This window comes from Berghia stephanieae, chromosome 4, assembly GCF_034508935.2.
Source record: "Berghia stephanieae isolate SIO BIC M18660-M18661 chromosome 4, UCSD_Bste_1.3, whole genome shotgun sequence".
Classification (NCBI taxonomy): Eukaryota; Metazoa; Mollusca; class Gastropoda; order Nudibranchia; family Aeolidiidae; genus Berghia; species Berghia stephanieae.
Genome location: NC_088363.1, coordinates 16679020 through 16700153, shown reverse-complemented (window position 1 = coordinate 16700153; position 21134 = coordinate 16679020). Strand labels below are relative to the sequence as shown.

The window sequence follows — 21134 nt, the reverse complement described above, 5'->3', positions numbered from 1 at the left end:
GCTTTTTAAGATTGTCCTCGTATTACAGTACAGCATCTTGATTCAAATATTTCAATATTTTATGACCATTACATATTATGATTTCTTTATGAACTGTTGACAAATAAAATAATTTTAATACAAATATCAAAGTAAGTTGTTTAAAACTTTGGCTCTTTATTTTTATTTTGTCTTTTACCCATTTGTCATAATACTATTTCTACACTCCAAATCTTATATAACAAACCAGTTATATGAATCCCTGCCTTTAACCAAGTTATTTCCTCCCATATTGCGGCTATGTGGTCTTGTGGTATGACACTCGCTTTCGGATCAGAAGGTCCTGGGTTCGAGCCTTGCTCGGCGCATAGTTGAGTCCTTGGAAAAGGCCCTTTACTCACATTCTCTCACCATACACCATAAAATGAGTACCTGGCCGTTAACAGCGTTGTCTCTATCGGAAAAAATGTAATTTTGACAAACATGTCTCGTTCTACATATTACATGTTGCTGTTGGTCAGGAACCATTGTAAAGCGCCTTGAGCACATGTAGTGGACATTGCGCTATATAAAAGCTCAAGATAAAGATAAAGATGGTCTTAAAAAAAGATGAACGGAGAGATTGCTCTTGGATCTATTTGAACCAACCCTTTTGTCTTCCTTTCTCTTTGAAGCTAGTTAGCGCAGATCTATTATCTTGTTCACTTTGAGAATTGGCGCTGAATGGCAAAAATGTTGCAAGCACCATGAAACTCCCACAACAGGACTAATTTTTGTTTAGTTTGCTTTTTGGCGTTTTACAGCGCATGCGACACTATTAGTATTAGGTCATTTCAGTGCCAATAAAATGCATGATGTCAGAGGAAAATTTGTAGATCTGAAGTTAAAAACAATAAAGGAAAAGTTAAAAAAATATTTTTTTAATGAGGTTTTATATAGCGCTATATCCACTAAACGTGCTCAAAGTGCTTTACAAGGGGTCCCTGGTCAACAGCAACATTTAAAATTTAGGACGGGACATGACGCCTGCAAAGCGAAATTACATTTTTTTCGGACAGAGTCAACGCTGTTAATGACCAGGTACTCATTTTACACCCGAGTACGTGACAGAATGTGAGTAAAGAGCCTTCTCCAACTACTCAAATATCAGGGGGGAGAATGACTGGTCACGAAAAAGGAGGAAATTTTTCAGCGCTTAGATCAAGAACCATCCATGCAAAAATAACCTATAAATTTAAATTTCATTAAAAGTTATTGTGATGCAATCCAAAATGTGTCTCCCAGCAATTTCTGACATCACTCGGAGGAATTAAAAAAACTGAAAGTGTAATTATAACATGATGGTTGTAGTAATGGTAGTGGTAGGGATAATGATGTGGTGGTGGTTGTAGTAGTTGTGGTAAGGATGATGATGTGATGATGGTTGTAGTAGTAGTGGTAGTCGCCACATACATCTCCCGTATTCACAGATTCACTAATGCCCACATCCCATTGTTTCAAGTTGACGGAGACGCCAACTTAAAATTTGGCTCACGTAAATTTCAGAAACAATTCCGAACAATTTCAATGCTTAAACAGGAATTTCTGCAAACAAAATATAATCTATTGAGATCTATAGTCATCCTAATACCCCTTGTTTCAAATCAAGTAAAGTTCCAAAACCAATTTATGACGTATAAAATATAGAATTAAAATGAATGGTAGGTGTGGTGGTAATAATGATATGATGGTGGCTGTTGTAGTGGTGGCAGTAATGATAATGTATGTGGTTGTGGTGGTTGTGATAATTTTGTGTTGGAGGATGTTGTAGTAGTGGTGGTAAGGATGTGGTAGTGATTGTTGTTTTAATGGTGATAGTGATGATGTCGTAGTGGTGGTGGCAATGATGGTGATGATGATGATGTAGTGGAGGTGGTTGTAGTAATGGTGGTGCTTCATGAAATGATGGTGTGGCGATGGTGGTAGTTGTAGTAGTGGTGGCAGTGATGATGATGATGATGATGATGATGATGATAGTGGTGGTGGTGGTGAGAGAGAATGTAGACCTGTAAATGAGCTCTATAAAAATTGACTGAAACTCTTCGACAAACTGAAGATTCAATTATTTTTTAAAAAATAAGGGCATCATTGGAGAGGAGAGTGATAAATACAATACATTAAAATAGTGGGTGTTATTTCTTACTGGAAGTATGACTGCCATAATTTGATGTAGAAGGAATGCTAAATAAGCATGTCATTCATATAGGTAAAGATGACTTCATCAAAGTCATATTCCTGCCTCTGGAATTTTTTTTTTGACATAGTCAGAAAAATAATCACCATTATCATCTTTAACTTCTAGCCATGACCAATCGAATTTATTCCTCACACTCACATCTTTAACTTTATCGATGCTCGACAAGTCTGAATTGCGATCCACGAACAGCTCAGCCATTGTGAGAACATTAGAATAATGTAGCAATGAGCAAACTTGATTTTCAATCAGTAAATGACAGAGAAAAAAACAACTTAAATAAATATGACTTCTGGCCAATACACTGAATTATTAAGTAGAAGTGAATTATCAAGAAGAAACTTCGGCAGGCGTGGCGTAGCGGAAAAATTCAAAGAATCGAAATGAAGGTAAATCGCCACAAAACAGCAAGCTCGCTTGGGCTTGAGCAAAACAATGGCAGAAAACGTCCTGATTTGCACGGGAATTAATTAGGCTACTTACCATTGTTCCTTATAATCAGGTACTCAAACAATGAAGAAACGGTCAACCAGTTTGTTTACAATGTGAGGCAATCGAAATGTGCTTGTAGCAATCTATCCTAATCTAACTTTCGATTTAAAGGTGTCTCCATCATCTACTAGAGATGTTACTTCCGGCATTCGCATTTTATTTTTTTTTTATACTTTTAAAACCCAGCTTGTAATTGTGGTCAATTTTGGCTTAGACGAAACAGTGAAATTTATCGCTCGGCGGCTCAGTTAAAATTGGCTACCGTTGGGATCACGACAGGTTGGAAAGTGAAAAAATAATTTAACGAAGGCTGTGTGAAATTACACTGGGATGTGTTCAGTCACGCCAATTCTAAAAAGCGCCGCTTAGCCTTGGCAATAAATCCATCGTTAATATTAACGGCTCCCATGAGCTATGCGTAGCGTTATGGAACACTCCTAATTACTTTACGGTCATTCGACTACGATTTGTGAATTCTTTCTTTCTTCACTTCTTTCTTTCTTTCCTTTTTTTTTTAAATATTTGAATTTGACAAATTGACTGATTTCAGTTAATTGACTGAGAATTTACAGGTCTAAAGAATGATGGCTGATGTGAAAAGGATATGATCCACTTTATAGATTTAGGTCTGTTTGAGAGAAGGAAAGATGGTGTGTGTTTGTGTTTGTGTGTTTTGTTTGTTTTTAAGGGTTCACGGCGCTTGCATCACATTTAGGTTATATAAGCGCTAGTAAAAAGGAAGAAAATGGGATAGTAAAAAGTTCTAGAATTACAATTAAAGCACCCAAGAAAAAGTAAGACATAGTGGAACGGAACAAAAAGGGATTAGATGTAGATTCAAAGAGCATACCACCAATGTACTTAGTTTGAGATCACCTATAATTCTCATCCGGGCACAAAGAGGAATACACTCAAATGCTTGCATTATACATTCAAAATAACAAATATACTAATACATAACAGAGAGATGATTTACTAGGAAAAAAAATATTATCTCCCAAAACAATAAATGTGCATTTGACTGGTTCCCTTCCAGTTAGGACTCTGGCCAGGGCCAGGACAAAACCAAGATATCTCATTCCAAGACAAAGACAGAAAGCATGTTGGAAAACAGATATAAGGGGATAGAAGACATAGTATGTACCCCCTTGCCCACTATGGGAGGTCAGGAACCCCACCCAGGTGTGTGTGTATGTGTGTGTGTGAGTGAGAGAGAGAGAGAGAGAGAGAGAGAGAGAGAGAGAGAGAGAGAGAGAGAGAGAGAGAGAGAGAGAGATCAAAGTGAATGTAGTGATGAGTACAGAAAGATGAAAGTGAAATCTTAACGAGACTTAAGAACTGAGTGAATTTTATTGATTTGTGTGTGCACGTGTATATGTTTGTAGGTCATTTCAGCGGCTCTTAAAATATATATGGGGCTGTAACAAAAATATAGATTTAAGTAAGATCAAACGCGCCGAAGAAAAAGTGACTGGTTCAAATAGGGCTCACAAACGGACTCCAAGTCCAAGATCAAACTATCAATGTAGTTAGTTTGAGGTCACCTAAAAGTCTCACCAAGACACAAGCACAGAATCCTTGTGAGAGAAATACAAAATTTAGAACAACAAATCTAACGTCCCACAAAAGAGAGATGATATACGAGGACAAACATACCATCTCCCAAAAACGACTATACATTTAATCGTTTCCCTCCCTGCCAATGAATCCGGCCATGAAAAGACCCCACCATAGATGAGGGGACAATTTTCGAGTAGAAAGCAGAGCAGTGCATAAGTACATATTAAGATGTCTTATGGGGAAATGATAGGAATGAGCAGAGAGGTGTCGGTAAATTTTCTTAAATTTTTGATGTCAACTTTGTCTTGTAAAGAACCATTGAGCACGTTAGGTTGAGATTGGCACTCTATAAATGTTATTATATTAACTAAATCATAATATTTTTTTAAACCCAGTTATTCTCCGATTTCGCACAAAGAGATTTACCAACTTTTCAATCGACTTCAACATTTTTTTTTTTTTTTTAGAATTAACAATAAGCCTAATTTTTTTTTTTTACCTCCAAATATAAAGAAAGTCGAGCAGGGAAAAATAATAATAAAACAATTTTATTCAACAATATTCAACATTTAAAAAAAAAGAAAAAAATGTTCACTTACACTGGATACAAATACAACACTCAAACCCAAACCCAAGCTTTCACGTCGTCATTTCAAATTTTCTTCCAAACATAAATGACAAAATTTCAAATGTGATCCAACCTACTGATACAGCATCATGTCAGAATGAGTTTGAACAAAGTCAAAATGATTAAAAACGGGAAATGAAATTTTTTTGGGACGTTTGAGTTACAAAACTCACTCTCCTACATGAATAAAGTAAGAAACAAAAAAGAATATAACAGCTTCAAAAAAGAACAAAATGCCAAACACAGAACGTTTTGGGGTCAAAAACCCTTCCTCAGCCACCAACAAAAAACAATGAAAACATAAATACAGGCTGTTCATAATATTTCACTATCTCTTTCTATTTATTCATATTATATGCTTTTTATTGTGGGGATTTGGCAGAAAGATACTTTCAAGTTCAAGTTCAACGTCTTTATCTACAAAAGGCGGATTACCCATCACTGCAGATTTTATACAATTATGTGGTGACTGTCTCCATAATTGTGTTATTGAGTTGAAATATAAATGTTTAATAGTTGACCAAATTTGTTGTTGTTGGTATTATATAGGATTTCTGGTGAAAATGTGTTCCATTCCTTAATGGTTCTTGGGATGAAGAGGTCAAGTGTTTTTGACATGCTATTTCTTTAAATCCCAGTTGAATAAGATTAGTTTTTTAAAGAGGAATTTGTACTACCAATACTATGCTCCCAGACTTTAAGGGCACCGTGTACATTACAAAAAAAACAGATCAACATCAGGGTTTTGTTTGTTTGTTTTTAAGGGTTTTACGGCGCTTGCAACACATATAGGTTATATCAGCGCCAGTAAAAAGGAAGAAAATGGGATAGTAAAAAGTTCTAGAATTACAATTAAAGCACCCAAGAGAAAGTAAGACAAAGGGGAATTGGGAACAAATAAGGATCAGATGTAGATTCCAAGAGCATACCACCAATGTACTTAGTTTGAGATCACATATGTCTCATCCGGACACAAGCACAAAATCCAACAAAGAGGAATACACTCAAATGCTTACATTATACATTAAAAATAACAAATATAATAATGCATTACAGAGAGATGATTTACAAGGAAAAAAAATATCATCTCCCAAAACAATAACTATGCATTTGACTGTTTCCCTCTCAGCCAGGACTCTGACGAGGGCCAGGAAAAAACCAAGTAACTTCATTCCAAGACAAAGACAGAAAGCTTGTTGGATAAGATATAAGGGGATAGAAGACACAGGATGTACCTCCCTGCCCGCTACGGGAGGTCAGGATCCCCACCCAGAACGTCAGGGTAATATTTGTCATGTGCCGAAGCTGTTAGACTCATTTTTATTGATTACTTTTGACAGTCCACAGCTTCAAGTAGCTTGGTACCAGTTCTCCTAAATGAAGGGATTTGTTTTGACTCTAGTTCAATAACCTAAGCTAATATTGAATTTTAAGCATCGGGTTCGATGAACTCTTCTTGGCAGGTCTGATAACCCAAATTGTTATGGGCTCATTGTTGTAATGGAAATACTCACAAACCAATGCAAAAATATTGTCCATTGCAACAATGTTTAAAAAATTCAATAATTGGGTTAGGCTATCAGACCTGTAAACATATGCAAGTCGATCGGGTTCATCCCAACATGATACTGTTTTGAAATGATTGGTCACAAATGAAATTTTTTTCAACAGCGTATCATTTTATTTTACAAGTGATGCAAGTAAGCGAATGAGTTATCTGAATCAATTATGTACATACAATACAAACTTTCATAATTTACATCATTGTTATGAAAGACATCAATATTTAATGAAAATACAGTGCAGCACGGAAAATCTCGAACATATGTAAATTCCCCGTCTCATTTTTAATCCCCTATTTTCATTGAACTGACAACATGAAAATCTTGAACACTATTGGAGGTAATACGGAAATCTCAAACAAAATGTACCTGAACTTTCGCATAATTCTTTTGCCTGATGCTTGTATTAAATGGAAACAAGAACTGCCATCGTTCTCTATGACCTGAAACCATAAATGTTAAGCGTGTGTGTGTGTGGTGGAGTATGATTATGTGTATATAAGTATAAGGGAAGGGGGGGGGGGGGGGGGGGGGGGGGGGTAAAGCATGTTTGACCAGTGTCTGATACACACAATGTCTCACTCTAATGTGTACCAGTACCAGTAGGGGGAATGATAACCTGAGGCTGTTAAGTTACTGTTATTGTATTAGAATCAAAGAAGTGATTAGGGGAGGGGATGATGGTGTGGTAAGAGAGGCAGGAAGAGGAATGGTAGGGTTTCATAGGTTAAAAACATTGCATGCCGAGTGTGTAATCAACAATGGGAAGTGCTGGCTTTGTCTTCTTATTATAACACACCTAAAGGGGAACATTGTTTTATTGATTATTGAAAGAAACAAGACTCACTCAACGCTACACTCCATTATAATGGAACCTCAACAAAACAACACACATTTACCCCCTCCCTCACATTCTTCTTCATATTCCTTGTAACATACACTATAGGGAAATCTCGAAAACTTAGAAATCTCGAACAAACGTAAATCAGGCCTGGTACCAACTTGTTTGAGATCTCCATGCTGCACTGTAAAGTTAAATAGAAATTATGATGCACAGAAAAATCATTCAAAGAGTTGAATGGAATAGAAAAAAGTTACCATTTACACTTTATCAGATCTAAAGATTTTAAGATATTTAAATACAAGTGGTGCATTTTCATGGTTTCAGATGCTCAATTAATTTAACAATACTACTTTTATACTCCTCAAAAAGAAATATTTAGAACCAACATCCAATTTTGTGGGTCCCGATAGCACAGTTGTTAGAGCACTCACTTCACACACAAAGGGACCAAGATCAATCCCGAGGGTAGTCGTGATTTTTTTCTGACCCCCCTGTCCAACCAGCAGTGATAGGGTAGCTAGGTCTGTAAAACCTGGTGGAAACTGCTTTGCAATAGACTAGCGTCCTATCCAAAGGGTAGCAAGAAATTGCTATTGTCCGTTGCATGCTATAAAAACGGGGATAAACTCTGTCTCCGTGGGCCAAATGAGTCTGAAGGACTACATCCAATTCTCATATTGTACAAGTACCATCCCAAACACCCATCCTCTTTTATAACAGCACTTTTATGATTCCCATCACTGCCTAAAGTCATGTTTGGTTTTTATTATTCACATTTGAGTCAATTCGGTTATGTGTGTAAAGGTCTTGACCAAGGATAAAATTTAATGCAAGAGTTTTGCGATGATAACCATGCATTGCTTGTTTACTTTACTCACTAAGCCCTGACTGTGTTATAAGATGAAGAAAAACATCAAAATCATATAAAATTACAAATAACACTGAATTGCTTTTTGTTTTGTTTTGTTTTATTTCATTATTAAACCTGATAAAGAATGAATAATTTTCAACCAATCCAAGCAACGAATAGATTGTTCTAAATACAATGGAAGAAAGGCCAGTAGGAAAGAAAACAACAGCTGTTAAGATATATATAAACTTGTATATATAAACCATAAACATGCATATCTTTCCCTGTTGTCCCAAACAAAGGTATATGAATATGATGGCTTTGAGCTGTAACTGAATAAACTCTTCACTATTAGTCAACACTTGCAAAGAATAGAGAAAAATTAAAGGAATGCGTGTGTCAGATAAGCCACCCACTAATCTCTGCAAGACAACTGTGGAAGTGCTGATTTTAATTGTAATATGTATTTGATGTACGTATGATACAAAACTTAAATAAATTTTATACTACATTCTAAAATGTGACATTTTTATCATTATACTGAGATATGTCAAGTTCAATTTTAGCGGATGATGATTTATTTTTTAAGTTTAAAGGAATAAAAAAACCCTAGATGATCATGTCAACCATAATAAATTCCTAGACCAAATCATCACTGCTGTTACAGCCAGAAGAGTCGACGTCACTGAAAGGAAGATTTGACACAAATCTCTTCACCATTTCCAATACAAAAAATGGCTGATCAATGGCTGTGCGATGTCCAGCATTGCGTAGAATTACCTGGATATGGGAAAAAATCATCAATAAATTAAGGTGGAGTTATATATGTAAATGTAAAAGAAGAACTATGGCCACATGTTAAAAACTTTCTACAGCAAGAATCGAGCCTGTTCAGGTCTTATATAATATATATAAAATATATATATATATATATATATATATATATATATATATATATATATATATATATATATATATATATATATAATATATATATATATATATATATGAGAGAGAGAGAGAGAGAGAGAGAGAGAGAGAGAGAGAGAGAGAGAGAAGAGAGAAGATGAGATAGATAGATAGATAGAGTGTGTGTGTGTGTCGTGAGAGAGAGAGAGAGAGAGAGAGAGAGAGAGAGAGAGAGAGAGAGAGAGAGAGAGAGAGAGAGAGAGAGAATCAATATTCCATAATCAGGCAATGTCTAATAACAGTAACAGATATATTATATACATTACTTCTTTTCATTTAGTACTCTTACTGCTGTGGGTATAAAAAAGTTTTTGTATCTGTTAGTTCTAGTTTTAATGCCTTCGAAACGTCTACCAGATGGTAACAACTTAAATAAACGATGAAGGGAGTGGGATGGTTGGGTAAGTATAGAATTTGCTACTCTGAGGATATTTTTCTGGTGGAATTCAAATGCTCTTAAAAAATTACATCTAACTATTTTCCCAGCAATATATATTATATGTTGGATTTTATTCTTCTCTTTCGACTTTCACCCCACAGTTACCATACCACATAGCAATACCAAAGGAAATTACACTTCTTATAAGCGAGATATACAATAGGATCATTGTTTTTTTCGCTAACTTCAAAGGATCTAAATTTTCTCAAGAGATGCAATCTCTGCCCCACTTTTTTGTTAATAAAATCTATCTGATTTTGTAAAGTGAGAGAGTATTTAAATTTATCTACTACTTCTACTTCCTCGCTTTTTTATATTTAATTTCACATGTTCATTTTGTTCTTTAAGTGCAAAGTAAAAAATCTGTTATTTAGTCTTTGTGATATTTAAGTGAAGCATATTATCAGAGCACCATTTAATGAATAAATCAACTTGATCAAAATATTTATTTATGCTTTCATCATAATGGTTGAGAAGACCTATAATCGCTGTGTCGTCAGCATATTTAATTATTTGGCAGTTTGAACGGAGTGATGGACAGTCATTGGTGTATAGAATGTAAAGAATAGGTGACATTACACAACCCTAAGGACATCCGTTTGACTGTGTTCTCTCATTTGACAGCTTTGACACGAGGAGAACTCTGAGGTCTTTTATCGAGGAGGTTTTGAATCCATTTAAAAATCAAATGGTTAATTCCAATCTCTTGTAATTTATTAATTAATAACTGTTGAGTTCATAGCATTAAAGGCTGATGAAAAATCTAAATAGAGGATTCTGGCATAATATCCTGATGCTTTGTCTAGGTGGGAAGTTAAGGTCACAAGTGCATCGTCAACTCCTTGTGAGTGTTTATAGAAAAATTGGAGTAGATGTTTTATTAATGTCATTGAGAAGAACACATTTTATTATTTTCTCTAGACATTTCATGGTGATGGATGTCAAAGCAACAGGTTGGAAATTATTTAATGTTGATGTCAAGGGGGATTTGGGAATGGGCACGATGGTTGATGTTTTCCATATTGTTGGAATTTTGTCATAATCCAATGTATTTTGAAATATTTCTCTAAAAACTGGTTCTAAATGGTCGGAACATTCTTTTAATATATGACCACAATTTCCAACTGGGCCTTGGGCTTTTCTTGGGTTGATGTTATTTTTTAAAAATTAATAATAATAATAATAATAATAATAATAATAATAATAATAATAATAATAATAATAATAATAATAATAATAATAATAATAATAATAAAATAATAATAATAATAATAATAATAATAATAATAATAATAATAATAATAATAATAATAATAATAATAATAATAATAATAATAAAATGATAAGAAGAAGAAGGAAAGAAGAAGAAGAAGAAGAAGAAGAAGAAGAAGAAGAAGAAGAAGAAGAAGAAGAAGAAGAAGAAGAAGAAGAAGAAGAAGAAGAAGAAGAAGAAGAAGAAGAAGAAGAAGAAGAAGAAGAAGAAGAAGACTGGTGATGATGATAATGATGATGATGATGATGATGATGATGATGATGATGATGATGATGATGATGATGATGATGAAGATAATAAATAATAATAATAACAATAATACTTTTGTTAACACAATCACACAACCAGATGTTTTGCCCCTGTGGTCAAATATCTCAAAGATAAAACCAAGAATGTAGAACCCACAGCAACTATCAACCTTTACCCATTCTCTACTTACCCTTGTAAAGTTGGCTATCTTTGTGACATAACCAGCCACTATTCCGTTATTATCCTTCCATATAACCTTGCTGTCTCCAGCCAGATACTCCCGATTGCCAAACCATTCTAGGGTGGAGAGAAATTTCTCTGTCATTGGCACAGACACTGCTGGGTCGAATTGCCCATTGTATACCAACACCTAGAATAATAAAGACAAAAGAACAAAAGAACAAATTGAGAGAGAGAGAGAGAGAGAGAGAGAGAGAGAGAGAGAGAGAGAGAGAGAGAGAGAGAGAGAGAGAGAGAGAGAGAGAGAGAGAGAATAACAATAAATAACGGAATGATCATTTACAAGGGGAGGAAAATCATCTCCCAAAACTAATATTACACATTTGACTGTTTCCTTCTCAACCAAGAACCGCAGCAAGGGTCAGGACAAACCCATGCCAAAACAGATAAAGGGCACAGAAGGTCAAACGACCCCAACCAGCATATGACTTTTGAAAACAGATGGGAATATTCTTCTTTCAAAAAAATAAAAAATGAGCTTTTATATAGCACAATATCCATTAAACATCCTCAGAGCGCTTTACAAGGGGTCCCTGGCCAACAGCAACACTTTAACATGTAGAATGTTGTTGCCAACATAAGTGCCTGCTCCACTCACTTTTCTGAATTAAAATTCACCCCATGCACCGGAGCATACTCAGTGTCTCAATCGTTTCTATGTTATATGTTTGTGTTGAGAGTGTTGGCTATTGGCTTGACTGCTGGTCAAAATTATTCGCGATGGTGGTGTACGAACGAATCGGCGGTCTCAAGAAGTGGGTGAGAAGGGATCTAGTAATGACTTTGAGTTTGAAACGAATATTTTTGTGTTCGTGGATGGCTCGCATGGTAGAGCCACGCTCTCACCTGCCAGGCGGAGTTGTCGAACCAATGGGTCGCAGGTTCGAACCCCACCACCGCCGCGAAAGTTTTTTATTCTCTGTTGTCTTCTGGCACTTTTCTATTCGCTTCATGTCTTGTTGTCAACATGTAGAATGAGACACGACGCCTGTTAGAAATTTTTTTTCTGACAGGGACAACGCTGTTAACAACCAGGTGCCCATTTTACACGTGAGTATGTTGAGAGAATGTGAGTAAAGAGTCTTTTCCAAGGACTCAACTATGCACTGAGCGAGGTTCGAACCCAGGACCTTCCGATCCAAAAGCGAGTGTCATACCACAAGACCACATAGCCGCACAAAAACCGTCAATTTAACTTAAAAATATGATATCAATGACTCATACCAGGTGTCCCTGAGCTGTATCACATTTATTAAGAAGCTGATTACCTTTACACCAGCGTTTAGTAAAGATTTCAATACATCTTGAACATCATCTAGGAAATCCTCAGCCATGTCTAGCGCTACACTTTTATTCTGAATAACAAATGGTGTAGGCTTGGCGTGTATGGCCCTCTGAACTGCTGGTTGATTCAAGTATGTGCCTAATGTCCAGTTGTGGTCCTGTAACCCATGGTATTGATGAAATTGGTTAGTATGTTACATCTATATGTAATAATTAATTAACCACACATCATAAAATTGAGTTTTTATATAGCGCAATATCCACTAAATGTGCTCAAAGTGCTTTACAGGGGGTCCCTAACCAACAGCAACACGTAACATGTAGAACGAGACACGACGCCTGTTAGGCGATATTACAGTTTTTTTACCGACAGAGACAAAGCTGTTAACAACCAGGTACTCATTTGACACCTGAGTACAGTGAGAGAATGTGAGCAAGGAGCCTTTTCCAAGGACTCAACTATGCACCGAGCGAGGCTCAAACTCTGGACCTTCCAATCCAAAAGAGAGTGTCATACCACAAGACCACTTAGCCGCACATCTCTTACATCTATATATAATAATTAATTAACCACACATCATCTCAAGGTCATTAGATTTTCAACGAATCAACTGAATTACAAAAGACAAAGAAGATTTTTGAATGATGACAATGAATGTTGTGATGATGATGATGATGATGATGATGATGGTGATGATGATGTCATCATTAATAACAAGAAAAGAATGATGTTCAAGGTTGTTTTGATGGGTAAAATATATAAAAAATAAAATTCCCTTTATTCATCCCCAAGGGGAAATTTGTCTTTTGGGTCTATCCCAAGGGAAGACTGGAATAACCCAGGCATCAGCCACAGTGCAGCGCTGCAAAGTGAGCTAGTGCGAAGTGACTTGCTCAAGGCCACACAACGAGGCGGGGAGTCAAACTCACTACCTTTTGGGTACGAAGCAAAGACTGTACACTGAGCCACACTGGTAGTGGTTATGAAGATGACCTCAGCTTATGACAAAACCAAAAAAAAAAAAAAATGAGAAAAGTCAGTGGAAAGCTCACCCTTGTGTGCAGAATGCTTGTACCTTCATTCCCCATGACTGTCTTTAACTTGTCAAAGATGGCTGACAAGATATCCTAGATAAGAATAACAACAAATAGATAAATTTTTGATGGCTTGATAAAAGGTGTCAGATGTTGCGCTGACTGTTGGTGAAATAACTGTAATAAAGTTTTCAAAAACATTTTTTTTTACCTCAGCTATGTTGTACAGAAATATCTGTAACTACATTCCTAATTAAGCTATATGGAAAATTTTAATAGTATTTCACAACCATTCATATCCCAAGGCACAATTCTAAAGCCATATTTTATTAATTTATTTCCCGAAGAACCATGTCACTTGCCAGGAGGAATTGTCAAGCACCAGGAGAAGACAAACACTCTAACCCAGCGGATCCCCAGGCAGTCCCAGACCTAATCATGGTGGGGGGTGGGGCCCTTTGGCAAGGCCGGGTAACCATTACCCACCCTCGCTAGGGTAACAGCAAAACAACAGGGAGCTCCCGAAATGAGCAAAGTGCTGAAGTCGGACATGTTGAGCCAGGGGGTGCACTTTCAAACACAACATTATGCAAACGCAAATAATGATATCTGGAGTATGTAATCAATGATATGGTGCTCGCCCTGTGGAGATCTGCCAGGCAGAGGCAGCAATGGGCTCCATGAGTCTGCCTCAACTGCTGGAGGACCTTCCTTTGCCTTGTGGAGTCAGGAGACAAGGAAAGAAAGCTACTGGCTATATTAACAAAAGAAGAGAAAATTTAAGAATAATGCATTGGAATGCTGAATGCAACCAAAACAGATGCATTATACCACTTCCTCACATGTCACCAGATTGATGTCTGCTGTATACAAGAAACTCATCTACAAAAAGCAAAAAAAAAAAAAACTAAAAATCAGAGGATACCAACATTTTCTAAATGACCGTGAAGGTGTATTTACACTTGTGAGGAAAGAATTACAAGCAATTGAAACTGGAAGATTTACTGGTGAATCAAAAAAGCCTAAAGTTAAGGTTATAGTCGACAAAATATGATGGAGGTTTAACTACTACTGCTCAGATGAGAAGCTTCTCTCGCTTGACTCAATTGAAGGAATGACAAAACATTCTGCATAATTAAGAGCCTTCATACTACAATGCGTTCAGATGATTACCATATACTGCCCGGACATGAACAAGTAATCTTGTTCCGCCTCAGGACAGGACACAATAGACTCAAAAAGTATTTGCACAGACACATGAAACTGACACAGTCGCCAGTCTGCTCATGTGGTGAGGAGGAAGAAGATGCAGAGCATATACTGCAGCGATGCAAAAAATACACAACCCATAGAGAAAAGATATGGCCCTCTGCAACCTCTCTACATAAAAAAACTTTTTGGCCCGCTAGAAAAACTCAAAAAGATGAGTATCTTCATCTTTGAAACAGGAGTCCAGATATAAAGGCATCTGAGAAGAAGAACAAGAATTGATTTATTTCAATAACAATAGAACTCAGACAATTCCCAAATTCCCAACTTTGTCATACAGGGAAAAGCAGTTTCATTGATACAGAAATGGGTGATTTAACTCCACTGTTCCACTGATAAATTCAAGACGGCAAAGAAAAACAGCATAGAAAACAGAAGTACAGAAAAGCTGCGAGAATGCAAAAAGACATAATACAATTATAAGTCAAAACCTCAATATTGAGTAATCTCTTGTCACAATGTTCCTTGATAATCATTTGTTCATTTGGTATGAATTCCTTATTCTTAAAACTACACAGGCACCAATGCCTATTTAAAAAACCTGCAAGACTTGAAATTTTGGGGGGAAAAACCAGCAAAAACCAGCAAACCTTTTTATTTTACAACAAAAAAAGACCCCCCCCCCCCCCCCCCCCCACACACACACACACAAAAAAAAAAAAGAAAATCCGAACAAACTTATATGTATGGACATTTCTGAAAAGCTGGCCTGCCTGTAAACAATCTAGCACCCGTGACTAAATCAATATTAATTTTGAAATGTCACTGCCAGCAAACAATATGCCACCCATGACTACATCAAGATTATTTTTGAAATTTTTCAATCGAATAGGAACTCATAACACAGACAACACTTCCAATTTTAAAACTTGATTTTCTCAGTTTCAACAATGGCCAACAGTCCTCTTGTCTTTAACGTGGCTAGAAACAACATTTAAAAAGGCACAATGATCAGCAAAGCCTGAGTCAATACAGGAAACAAATATGTTGGAAGTTTGAGGTTGGGGGGGGGGGGGGGGGTTTAGCATTATGCTATATTTTTTTAGACCATTATTCAAATGCCAATTGTTTAAATAATAATAAAAGGAAAAATCTGATCACCATTAATTTATCAGAATTTTCAAACACTATAACACATTTAAAGACCAATACTAGATGAAAAAAAATATACCTCTTGAGTCAGCCAGAAACTCGAGAGAAAAAAGAAAAAGCCAGATAACAGCTAAGTTTCCATACAATGCAGACCACAAGGTGATTTTCTTGTTGGTCGGTGGGTATAAAACAAACATCAAATCCCAATTATTAAAGACAACGTACCAAAAAATATCGTCGGCTTTAAATGTTAACATTTAAATGAGCAAGAAACAACATCATAGACCAAACGAAATTTTGACAAGGCATAATATGGTGTTCAAAAGCTTTTATGTCCCTTTCTTATAGAGCTAGTGTGGCTGTGTGGTCTTGTGGTATGACACCTGCCTTCTGACCAGTAGATCCTTGGTTCAAATCCCAGTTTTGGCAGCGCATAGTTGAGTCATTGGAAATGGCTCTTTACTCACATTCTCTCAACATAGGCAGGTGTAAAATGAATTTTACTTGGCCAGTAACAGCATTATCTCCATTGGAAAAAATATTGTAAAAGTACCTTACAAGCGTCATGTCTCATCCCATATGTTAAGTGTTGCTGTTGGCTTGGGACCCTTGATATTGCATTTTTTTAAAACTCATTTGCTTTTTGGGTTTTGTTTTTTTTTGGAGGGAGGGAGGGGGAGGGGGGGGGGGGGGGGGGGGGTAGTGTCATATACCACACGACAGTAGAGATGATTAATATGAAATTGCATCTTGCACTACCATGGGTAAAATCAGCACCAACAATTCTATGTGCTCGGTCCATACCATTAGGGCTCCCTTGGGATTGGATTCATAATTCTCCAAACTCTGCAACACTGTGTACCTTATTTTTGTAGCTTCCATTTCATTCAACATACCAATAGATTCAAGGAAGTCTGGTGTCAAGGGCAGCATCTATAGATTTGAAAGAAAGTAGTACTCATTCTCAGCTTTGAAACAGATTGCATGCAGTTTGTCATTGAGATGCATTCACCATAAGATTGCAGATTGGCTTAATAAATAGTTACACAAGTTTGTTTTGTTTACGGCACTTGCAACACATTTAGGTTATATCAGCGCAAGTAAAAAGGAAGAAAATGAGATAGTCGAAAGTTCTAGAATTACAATTAAAGCACCCAAGAGAGAGTAAGACAAAGGGGAATTGGGAACAAATAGAGATCAGATGTAGATTCCAAGAGCATACCATCAATGTACTTAGCTTGAGATCACCTATAAGTCTCATCCGGACACAAGCACAAAATCCAACAAGGAGGAATACACTCAGATGCTTACATCATACATTAAAAATAAATATAATAATACATAACAGAGAGATGATTTACAAGGAAAAAAATATCATCTCTCAAAACAATAACTATGCATTTGACTGTTTCCCTCCCAGCCAGGACTCGGGCCAGGGCCAGGACAAAACCAAGTAATCTCATTCCAAGACAAAGACAGAAAGCATGTTGGAAAACAGATATAAGGGGATAGAAGACACAGTATGTACCCCCCTGCCCACTATGGGAGGTCAGGATCCCCACCCAGAGTTACACAAGTAATCAACATGGAAATGCCTGTGTATATTCAAACCTCTGAATAGCAGAGTTTGTTTATATCTTTCACTATGTCAAAATAGTTTTATCTATCTATTCCTTTTTTTGGAAGTGGTAATGACTTTATTTTCAAATTGTAAAGTGCTTAGAATCTTTTAACATAAGATTATGTGCATACAAATATTCTTGTTATTATTATTATATTATTATTATTATTATTATTATTATTATTATTATTATTATTATTATTATTATTATTATTATTATTATTATTATTATATATAAAATATACAGATGAATCTCTGATTGAAAAGATGAAAAAAAAATATGCTCATTCTGAGTAAAAATATGAACAAAATGAATTGTCAAGGTAGTTGTTGGTTGGCATATCTGCATTGAAGTTGACTTGTCGATGACTGCAACTGATGAGAAGATGTGGTATAGTGGTATGATACTCGCCTTCGGATAAGAAGGTTCTGAGTTCAGGTCCACCTTTGAGCAGCCCATAGTTAAGTCCTTAGAAAAGGCTCTTTACTTACATTCTCTCACCGTGCTGTGTAAAACATTGTCTCTGTCTCTGTTGTAAAAAAAAATTGGAATATTGCCTAACAAACATCATGTCTTGTCCTACATGTTAAGTGTTGCTGTTGGTTAGGGACCCCTTGTAAAGCCCTTTGAGCAAGTTTAGAGGATATTGCGCTACATACATGGTCAAGTTAAGAAAAAAATTGAAGAACGTTTTCACATAAGAGATCTATCTAATAAGGTTATGAAGAGCAACACTTCGCGTGAGGAGAGATGGGGGGGGGGGGGGGGGGGGGGGGGGGGGGGGGGGGGGGGGGGGGGGGGGGGGGGGGGAAAAAATTAATTTATAAAAGCTTATCAAAATCACTACCTGCCGAGGATTCATAAGTCCTGAAGCAAGAAGCACTCCTTTTAAATTCATTGATCTATCCCTTTTAATAAGTCCTGCCAACTCTGATGCATATTTGGCTCCATAAGACTGAAAAATAAACAAAAAAATTTTTTAATATGTTGGGCTCCATAGGAAAAATATACAAAATGACAAATATAAACACTAAAAATATATAAAATGCCAAATACAAGGTCTAAAAATATACAAAATGACAATATAAAGACTAAAAATATACAAAATGAGAAAGACATTTTTTTCCCTTTAAAAATTACTTATGACTGATGAGCTCACCAACCGTACAATCATGCTACAGCTACTTCGAAAAAATATTCGAGAGCCAAACGCCCCATCCACTCTTATTCCAACCATCAACTAATCAAAGACCCCACCACTGGTCTTGTGTTACTTCTGACCATTCAGTTGTCAGACTGAGGTCTTTATCAGACATACAGAAAAGAAACATTTTTTTTAAAACACTATTTTATAGTATTTTCTTATGTAGACTAACATAGTTGTTGCTACCATTTCTATGGGGCTGACCTTTCTTTTCTTCAACAACTTACATAATATCGTTATCATCGTTATATCCTTATTATTCTCTGTAGAAACCATTTGTATTCAAACAGATTAGGTTTTAATGCAATATGACCCATACTTTGTCCTCAACATATAAAAGATAAAAGCAAAAAAAAATCCAACTCAATGTTCTTATAAACCTAAACCTCTAAAATAAACTCAAAGAACAAAAAAATGAAACAATGTTAGATAAAAAGAACAATCTTTCAAAGTGAAGAAAAAGTGAAAATTTACTGGTCAATCAGCAACCAATTCTGAACAAAAACACAGGCATATGAAGTGATATATGCTTATTTCTTTGAGGTAGAGCCAAATAACATTTAGATTTTTATTTTTTTTCAAATTGCTCAGACAAAGGATATGTCGCCTTTCATACCTCACCACAGATGTAAAGATCTTTAGCTTTGGAATCTTGGAAGATCTCGTAAAACTGGTCCATGAATCTGAAAGAGTTATTTTCAATATACTTTAATGAATTAAAGTATATGATACACAGTAGACTGATTACCCTCCCCCCCCCCCCCCTCCTCCCCCTCTACCAAACATCTCCTCCAACAAAATCTGCCTCTACTTTTTCAAGAAAAAGAAGATATCATTGTGGATTTCAAATCCTATCGTTAGTATTGCTTAAATAAATGGAGCTTACAAAATTACATGAAATCAATAATATCTCTCTGATGTTGAAAAAATGAGCATGATTAGAAACACAAACCATATCCTAAAAAATTATTAGATTCACAAATGTCAAGTCAATGAGTTCTGAATGGACAAAAGAAATATTATCCTTTATAAAATCAATAAGTTACACATATTAAATAAAATATTGGATAAATAAACCATCTTTTTTCCTTAACAAACTACAATAAATTGTTAATCAGCACGTGGTGTTATGATGTCAGAGATTAATCAATAAAGAAAGTCCATGTAAATGAAAGGCAACTTTAAACAAATCGGTCATGATACCTAATTATTCTGTGAGGTTCACTTCATGCTTCTGTTAATCTTCCTAACAATGGAGACCAATTACAGCACACAAATATTGATTTGAAACTTGGATCATGCATCAATAAGGGAAGAAATTTAAACAGAAAATAAAATAAGATTCCTGGAGCAATTGAATTGTTGGAGAGAAAGATAAAGGGAGTAAATGTGACCCATATATAAAGAACAGCACAAAACGAATGACGTTTATTTGTTACAATCTCTGAGACCAAAAGTCCAACACAGATACAAGACGCAAGTCCTTCATAAAATGGGATACATTCAAATGCTATCATAACATGTATCAATGACAAATTACATTAATTAATACAACAGAGACAATTAACAAGGGGGGGGGGGGGGGGGAGGTGAAAACTCACTGACAAAAGATGCAAAGCTGGCTAAGGCAAACAAAAATGGACCTATTCAAGAGTAAGAGCAAAGTGCTATGTGGAGGGGTAGAAAAGACGTTGAGGGATAGACAACATCCCAAATGACCTCTATGGTTCCCTCCAAGACTGATTAGTACCAGTATCAGGAACCTTTCATAAGCACTAAATTCCTCCCAGGCGGAAGCAGGTATCTTTCAAGCACTAAGTGGGATTTACTAACGCAAAACTTATAGCTATTGGTACCTGTAGAAATCTGCTTTCTCTATGCTCACCCAGTACACCTCTTGCAAAATCCCTCAATTTTAAATCCTATAAAATAATTTTTAGCTTCCTTGGAATGACAACAAAGAAGAAAAGGAAAAAAAAAACCACATGAAATCTAAATACACAGCTTTGGCTTGGGTGGACCTAAATTGGATTTAATATTGTGTAAACATACAAGACAAAAAATTAAATAAACAAAAATGAATATTACAGCTTCAAAAGAGGACAAAGTACCAAACACGAAACATTTCAGGCTCAAAACTCTTCCTCAGCCAATAACAAAAACAATAAAAATATAATTAGATCATATAAAAACCAGATGGACCACCGTCTATTCAATTTTGTTTATTATTTTTTACAGTACAGTCCACAGCTTCTAGCAGCTAATTATCACTAAGACAAAAAAAAAATGGCAACTTACTCATACAGCGCT

At 35.9% G+C, this 21134-nt stretch overlaps 1 protein-coding gene across 3 annotated transcripts in view; it reads right to left on the bottom strand.

Moving 5' to 3' along the window:
* Positions 1-4796: 4796 nt before the first annotated feature.
* LOC144970115 (putative serine carboxypeptidase CPVL) overlaps positions 4797-21134 on the bottom strand; it is a 75760-nt gene continuing 59422 nt past the window's right edge. For all 3 annotated transcript variants that reach the window (XM_078909352.1, XM_078909353.1, XM_078909354.1), the window contains 7 exons: positions 19441-19507; positions 18468-18575; positions 16803-16931; positions 13656-13730; positions 12587-12760; positions 11269-11448; positions 4797-8928 (listed from right to left, as the gene is read on the bottom strand). In XM_078909352.1, coding sequence (XP_078765478.1) covers positions 8788-8928; positions 11269-11448; positions 12587-12760; positions 13656-13730; positions 16803-16931; positions 18468-18575; positions 19441-19507 — 874 coding nt within the window. In that variant the 3' untranslated portion in view covers positions 4797-8787. The remainder of the gene's footprint in view (positions 8929-11268; positions 11449-12586; positions 12761-13655; positions 13731-16802; positions 16932-18467; positions 18576-19440; positions 19508-21134) is intronic.